Below are 8,179 nucleotides of genomic sequence, written 5' to 3' on the forward strand. Positions count from 1 at the left end.
CTGAAATTATGAGTGTACTACAGTTTTTCTCCTACTATTTTTTTCAAGTTTATGACCGAGAAACAGCTGATTTAGCGGATTTCTGCTGGAGGATGCATAGATAACTTTATACGACTAGATTCTCAGTGGCGTTAATCGATCCATGTGTTAAAATGAGTCATGTTCCCTGAACCGCTCTTTCACAGTTTGATCCTGATAAATCCTGGTGTTATTATCTTGGAATATGTCTGTGTCATCAGAGAAAAACCTCCACTGATGTTGAGACCTGGTTATTCAGTGTATTCAGGTTCAGCTGAACTCATTTTATGGACACATAACGTTACTGAACCTAGACCTGAGCAACTGAATCAACCACAGATCGTAACACTGCCTCCACACTAAGCATGATGGGTAATCACTGAATCCATCTCTCATTTCACCCTGATGTGTCCATCACTCTGGAACAGGGTCAATCTGGACTCATCAGACCACATGACCTTTATTCATTGAAACACAGTCTAGTCTTTATTCTCTCTCTCAAACTGATGGTTGTTTAGGAAATGAGAAGCTACTGCATCAGTTAGAGCTGAATAACATGTTACAGATGAAATATATTAATCACTGCAGTAAATATTTAATGGAAGGATCTGAACTTTTGACTACTTGTTTTTGCGCTGCCAGTGCATTACAATAAACATTTCTTATGCGTTCGTGTGGTGTAAAAAGCTGAATAGGTCACATACAAACTGACACTCCTTTCATTTCAACCTCTTACACATTTGTATGTAATTTTGCTTCTTGAGTTATGGTCCAAAAGTGTTTCATGAGGTCACAGTGGCATTGAACTCAGACAACCTAAATCTAATTAGCTCATCCTTGAGTCCAAGTGGATATTTTGTGCCAGATATGATTAAATTTCCTCTAAGCTTTCCGAATGCATCAGAATAACGGAAAAGATTTGAGGACACTGTGACCTTCACATTCGATGACTGACCACCAAAAACTGGTAAGTTGAGTGAACATTTAGATCAAAGTTGAAGAAACTCCCACCTGGTCTCACTTCATCAGTGGGAATGACTTAAGTGTTATCTCTACAAGTTCCCAAAGTCTGAACAGAACTGGGAAAGAAAGCTTTGAAATGTCCTGCTCCCATAGCCTGGAACAACCTACAGATGGAGATCAAACTGAAGGAACTGGTCTGTTCAAATACATTCAAAGTCTTTCTAAATCAATGGGAAAAGGATAAATCCTGGTGTAGATGTTTTTTTAATTGACTGACTCGGGTTCTGCTTTGAGATGCTTTTAAGATGCTTTTTCTTTCATGGAGTGTTTGTTCTTCAGACAGAAATAAAACATTAAAACGAAAAACAAACAAAAAACAAGAAAAATTGTTGTTATACTTTTAGTATCTTTTAGATAATTGATGGTGTTTTATATGTTTGTTCTTATTTTAGTGTTTTATGTATGGTTTTCGATCTGACTTTTATTGTTTTTTATGTATATTTTTAGTGTGGTTATATGGCTGTAATTTCTATTTTGTTTAACTTTGGCTGCTGCTGCTGTCTTGGCCAGGACACTCTTGAAAAAAAGATTTTTAATCTCAGCTTTTTTCCTGGTTAAATAAAGGTTAAATAAAAAAAAAATAATAATAAAATAAATAAATTAAGATAAGACAGAATGGTTGAACTGAGACAAAACCTCACCCAAAACACTTACTGGTTACATAGAAAAAGATCAGTCGCTTGAACTAGATATCAATATTTGGGTTTATTTAAATAAACTATGTAAACTTGTGAACTGTTTAAAATTCTAACAATGTTTCTATATTGATGTTTGAAGAAGACATGCAGCTCTAAAGAGGGTTTGTGTTTGATCATTTTTATCTCTTCCCATGGGTAAAGCATTGGAAATCTGTTGAATTTATGGCTATTACTTTCTTCACATTTGATGACTGATCTCCAAAATCTAGTAAATTCACCTTTACATTTGAGTGAACGTTTACGTCAAAGTTGAACAAATTCCCATCTGGTCTTACTGAGATAAAATTGAGGTAAGATAGGACTTTCAAACTGAGAGGAAACTTCACTCAAAATACTTACTGGTTACATAGAAGTAGATCAGCCGCTCGTCTTTTCCCACTTTATTTTCGGCGGAACACTTGTACATGACGGAAACACTGGCGTTGTGAATGTGAAGCCTGCTAACTATCTGTGAAGTAAAAGAAAGGCAATGACATCTTGAGCGATCTACGAAGAAATACATATATATTTCAAAAGAAGTACAGGCTGCTGTCATGTAATTCTTAGTGAGCTGACAGAATCCAGATTTTGTGCTGACAGGCCGACAAAAAGCAAACGCACATAGGTGTGAGTGAAAAACACCAGGACCTGTGTATGCGTGTGTGTGGGTGTGTGTGTCTATGTGATAACTCCCTCTTATGGTTGTGTTTGATAAATGTTCAGATGTGTGTATGTGTGCATGTGGTCCAGTTGGTGTGTGTCTGGATGTGTTTATAACCAGGCCTTACAGGAAGTCTGCAGAGGAAGGCTGTTCTAAATATTTCTACTGTGGAAATGGTGCTTGATTGACAAATTTTGTTATGGAGCTCAGAATTTAGGACAATTATATAAAAACATCATAGTTCAGGGATAAGTCCAGTTACATAAATGCCATTTTTTTAGGTTACATCCCGATTATATAATGTCTTTTTTTTTTTAAAGAAAAATCATGACTCATTTTTATTATTTATGTGAAGAATGTTGGCTTTATCTCACAATACCATACAGTCATACTAAAAAAGCCTTGTTGCACCTTTTGTCGCCCATCCACAACTTCGATCGATGTTTCAATGGACTCGATTTCATTCACAGCATTTTCTGAGCTAATGTCCTGCCAGTTCTGACAGTCTGCGATCCTGTCACTCCGGCCCTTCCTGTCTCGTCGGACCCTGGAGGGAAACACAGACACACTCATGACATCTCCCCTCATTGACATGCATAGCAGAGTGTGGGCAGTGGGGGAGAATTTCAGAGGCACATCAAACCAGACATCCTGAGGTTTTATGAGAAGCCTTTTTTTCTTTTTTTTTTTTTTTTTTTTTTTTTTCGCACACACACGGCTACATTACAGAGACAAACATCAGCTTGCATCCCAAAGCCCAGGCAATTACACTGCCCTGCACCTAATGGAAAAACTAAAGCATCAATTACTAGCATGGAGATCCATAGTGTGAACATCACAGAAAAACTAATGAAACATGAAATAGAATTTTGTTTTGTATTTTCTACAAACAGCTACAGTCCAACATTAGCAGGAAGTAATCAACATTCATTTTACGTTATTCACTCAACAAATAAACCACAAATGCCTGATAATGAGTGTAATTACCTGTAATTTTCTTGATTGCACAAAATAAACGTGTAAAGATCACTAAAGCCAGAATATGATGTGCTTAGAATGAAGTCAAGTACTGAAAAAACTCCTACAAAAATACTAAAATTTTGAATTTTACAAGATTTTTTTTTGCAAGTGATGCAAATTAGAATAAAAAGGATCACATTACATGTCACAGAATAATGTCTGGTTAGTGACAATATTTAAATATCAAAACGGGGAAATTACATTGTCTTTATCTCTCTCGTTCTTTCTTTCTTTCTTTCTTTCTTTCTTTCTTTCTTTCTTTTCTGTTCATTTATTTTTTTCATGAGATAGAAAAAGACATAATAAAAAAAAAGCAGAGCGTGCAATCACTTTTTCATGAAATGACTGAACAGCTGCTGATTGAAAAATAAATAAAATAAAATGTAAAACCTTTGATTAGAGATGATATTTTTGGAACCTGAATATTTCCTTTGGCTCAGGGTCTCACTCAAGCACAGGTTGCTCAGCCAGAGGCAGTACATTATATCACCAAATTCTTTTCAGCATGAAGGAAAAGAGACATGTCTGAATGTGCAGGTTTAATGGACATTTTGGGAAGGATGTAAACAAGTGTCTTCTTTTTAGATTTGAATGGAATTCTAAAGGGTTTGATGGGTCTAAAGTTGGATGGGTCTGCTGTTACTCTGGAGCTCTTGGTTCAAGTTCTCTAAGTTGCTGTGGTTTAATTGTCACATTGTATGAAAGAGGACAACTGTACCTATATTTGTGGTAAATACTGTGTACTGGTTGTGAATGGTCCCACAGGAGCTGCAATTTTAAAAGAAAAGCTTAAAATATTTCCAAGAGCTCCTCTCCACTCCATCTGAATATTCCATGCAAATCAGGAAAATGTGATTTTGTGAACATTGAGCTAAATATCAAGATTTGGTTTTATTTAAATAGAGTCTGTAGTCTTGTGAACTGTTTAAAATTCTAACCATGTTTCTACATTGAAGTTCGACGAAGAAATGCAGCTCTAAAGAGGGTTGGATAATTTTCATCTCTTCCAATGGGTAAAGTATTGGAAATCTCTTGCATTTATGGCTATTACTTTTGCTGTGGTTACTCGAATCACTTAGAAAATCATTGCACAACATTCCTGAATTCTTCACACTTTCTGATGTTTGGTTTGTGAGTGTTCTGAAAGCTGAGTGATGAGCTATGCCAAAGAGTACAGAAGCAAAGAAATGAAACTGGTGCATTTTTGCAACAGCTTTCAGTCTCCTGATACAAAGTGATGTTGTGTGTGATATGAAAAATTAGACTTCACTTCTTCAGAATAAAGTTGTCTTGAATATTTAGAGGAAAAAGATGAAACTGGAATTTTTTGATAACTGCTTCCCTTCCAAAATGACCTAAAAAAATAGGTATTTTGATGAAAAATTATGTTGCAATGAAAAAATATATTAGTAACTATCAGCTCTTTGTAATCTAGGCTCTCTGGTTACACAATGAAATTCATACGGCAGCTAGAGATAAGGAGGCAGAATAATAGATACACTGCATATTAATGAACATGTGTCTGATTATGCTAATGCATGGTATTCTCCTGCAGCCCTATAAACACTAAAATGATGTACCCTATGTGCCCCTCATATGTATATATATATATATATATATATATATATATATATATATATATATATATATATATATATATATATATATACACACACACACACACACACACATATATACACATATGTATATATATGTATACGTATATATATATATATATATATATATATATATATATATATATATATATATACACACACATATATACACATATGTATATATATGCATATATATGTGTGTGTGTGTGTGTATATATATATATATATATATATATATATATATATATATATATATATATATATATATACACATTTTTTTATTTTTATTTTTTTTCTACATTTATATACCATTTACCTCTGACAGTTTGCACAATTACCCAGATATTGCACATTCATGTAAATATACATTTTTCTCTTAGTAATAGTAGCTTATATTTTCTATATTTTTATTCTCATTCTCTTTTGCATGCCATTCTTACATGCCACTTTGTTTTGTTTGTTTTAATTTCCTAGTTAAATTATTCTCTTTCAATTTTTAAACATCTTAAATTCTCTTGGCATTCAGTGTGGATGACAAGTAAGATTCTCATTGTACAGGGACACCTGTTTCTTTACTGTACACATGACAATAAAATAGTTCGAATCCTTTGAATCCTATATTCGTCTAACTCTAATGAAAAAGACAAAATGACTAATATCGTCACTACATATGGATACTTAAGTAAGAGGGTATTTTGAAACCACATGCTGCTGTGAGTGTACCTCAGATTTACGCTAAAAGTTCTGCCAAAGAAGATGAGAAAAAATGAAAATCCACAACTGCACATAGGTCAGTGCAGCTGTGCCTCAGTCAATGCCTTGAAATATCATATAAGTTGATGAACATGAACTGGAAAGCTGGAGCTACAGCTCTGCTTGTCCGGCCGCTGTTGTGAAATTTCAGACTGTATTGCCTAAAAGAATACGACCGGTACCTTGTACTCATTTTCCATCCTCACATCAAAGGTCAAAAGAACAGTAATAACTTCAGAAATTAAGCCTTGGAGGAAGATGGAGAAGGAAGGTGAATATCACTTGGATATTCGGTCACAACACTGGAGCTTATACGAATCGAAAATAACTAAAATCTACTGTATATTGCTGCCCTGAGGGCCTATTATATTGTGTCGCAGGATTGACTGTAGACGGAGGATGGGAGGAAAAAACCCACAGCAATTCCGTGCAATAAGTGTGTGTGTGTGTCAGTGTTCAAATCTGTATTTAAGCACGTGTGTGTGTGTGTGTGTGTGTGTGTGTAAGGTACAGCACCCTGATGTGCTGCTCAATGTCAAACACACTGAGGGGCATTTATGTGCATTTGGAGTAAGTCTGTTTGTGTGTTTGCCTGGAGTTGTATGTGAAAGTCATACTGCTGTGGGAACTGATCCATGGAGCATCAGCTACAGAGTTACAGGCGCCATCTCACTGTGTGTGGGTAGGAAACAGGATGGACATTGTACAGACACACTTTTCCCTTCGTTTTCCCTTTCCTCCATATACATTTTCTCCGCCCTCCTCTTCATCTCTGCTCTTTTCATCCACCTCCACTTCTCTTTCTTCACCCCTCTCCTTCTCTTCTCCCTTATCATCTCCTCCCTCTCTTCTCTTTCTCAGTCAGAGCTGGTAGGTAATTTCACTCTGACCTCTTCTTTGTATCTTTGTCCTCATGTTATGCTTTATGTACACTATCCCACTCTCCTCTTTTCTATCATGTTTGAAGAAAAACCATGTGATCTGATATTTGAAAATACCACATGAATAGTATGTGTAAACTTGATCTTACATTGTGCTGTTGAGGACACATGGACCCCAGGCCCTCCACTGCCAGGTGATGCTGGGAGCAGGGAGACCGAAGGCGGTGCATGTTAAAGTCTGGCTGCTGCCGCTGGGGTACGGACTGGACGGCTCTGCCACCTCTTTCTCATGAATCTGTGGGGGAACTGGTGGAGAGAAGAGCTAATCAGTTCATCCATACAGAAAAACTAGAGGTATTATAGTGAACAACAGACAGTAGAAGAGGAGGACATGGCCTTAATAAGCTGCAAGTATTGAAATGAAATGTCTGACTGCAGGGGAAAAGAATTACATGCGAACAGAATACAAGACCAGGAAAACCTTATTTCAGTATAATGTAAAAAAAAAAAATGTATTTCCTTAATAAAACATCCATTAAATGTTTAAGCAGAAAATGGACAATTTTAAGAAAAAATAAGCTATTGAGAATTTCATGTCAGGAACATGTCTCCAAATAATTGGGATGGTTGCAAAAAAACACTGGAAAAGTAAAGAAACTGCTGGAGGAATACTTGCATCTAATTACATTACCTGGCAGCACATTACTAAAGGAGCTGCCATTAAGAGTATCTTAGACAGGCGGAGTCACTCAGAAGTAAAGCTGGGTTCAACAATTCACAAAAAAATGTCTACAAAGTATGGAATCATTTTAGAGTAATGTTCCATAAAGTAAAATGGCAAAGAGCATCTCATCACCTACAGTATATATAAAAAAATACTCTCAATCTGGAGAAATTTCTCAGGCTCAAAAGCAATAGAACCCACCATCAAATGTGGGTTTATTAGATTTGTAAATCACTGCATTCTGTTTTTATTTAGCTACATTTTATGTAACTTTCCAAGTTTTTGGGAACTGGGGTTGTATATAAAACTGTAATAGATTTAAATGACATACACATACACATACTACAAAAAAAACAATTAAATAAGAAAATAGAATGAAATTGTCAATTAAAATAATTAAAACCTATAAACTGTACAAGTACAAAGAAGTTTCACCACACTTGGGACAAAAAGAAAAAAACAGATTTGATCGTAAAGTCATAATATTTGATGTGTTTTCATGTGTTGTCACAAACAGTAATCCTCTAATTAAATCACATGGTTGATTAAATATGAACAGCTACTGGATTCAGTTTAGCTGGTAGTTTTGGACAACTCTAGTATTATCATGCCTTTTTCTCATACAAAATGCTGTAACTTTATGATCATATTTTTCCTTTTGGTATAATGACTTTATCCTTGTCTCACTGTCTTTTGTCAGTCTAAATTATCATGATATTATAAGGTCAATATTGATACCAGTACTGATGTGTTGCATGGCTGTGGTAGTCAGATAATCAAGTTACAGCTCAAAATTGTACACTAAA

The 8,179-nt window shown here is 35.3% G+C and overlaps 1 protein-coding gene across 1 annotated transcript in view; it reads right to left on the reverse strand.

Annotated features, from left to right (window-relative positions):
- flt4 (fms related receptor tyrosine kinase 4) overlaps window positions 1-8,179 on the reverse strand; it is a 72,534-nt gene that overhangs the window by 21,736 nt on the left and 42,619 nt on the right. The window contains exons 10-12 of the mRNA XM_030146011.1: window positions 6,799-6,955; window positions 2,791-2,926; window positions 2,079-2,187 (exon numbers count right to left, since the gene is read on the reverse strand). Coding sequence (XP_030001871.1) covers window positions 2,079-2,187; window positions 2,791-2,926; window positions 6,799-6,955 — 402 coding nt within the window. The remainder of the gene's footprint in view (window positions 1-2,078; window positions 2,188-2,790; window positions 2,927-6,798; window positions 6,956-8,179) is intronic.

This window comes from Sphaeramia orbicularis, chromosome 10 (assembly GCF_902148855.1).
Source record: "Sphaeramia orbicularis chromosome 10, fSphaOr1.1, whole genome shotgun sequence".
In the NCBI taxonomy this organism is placed as follows: Eukaryota; Metazoa; Chordata; class Actinopteri; order Kurtiformes; family Apogonidae; genus Sphaeramia; species Sphaeramia orbicularis.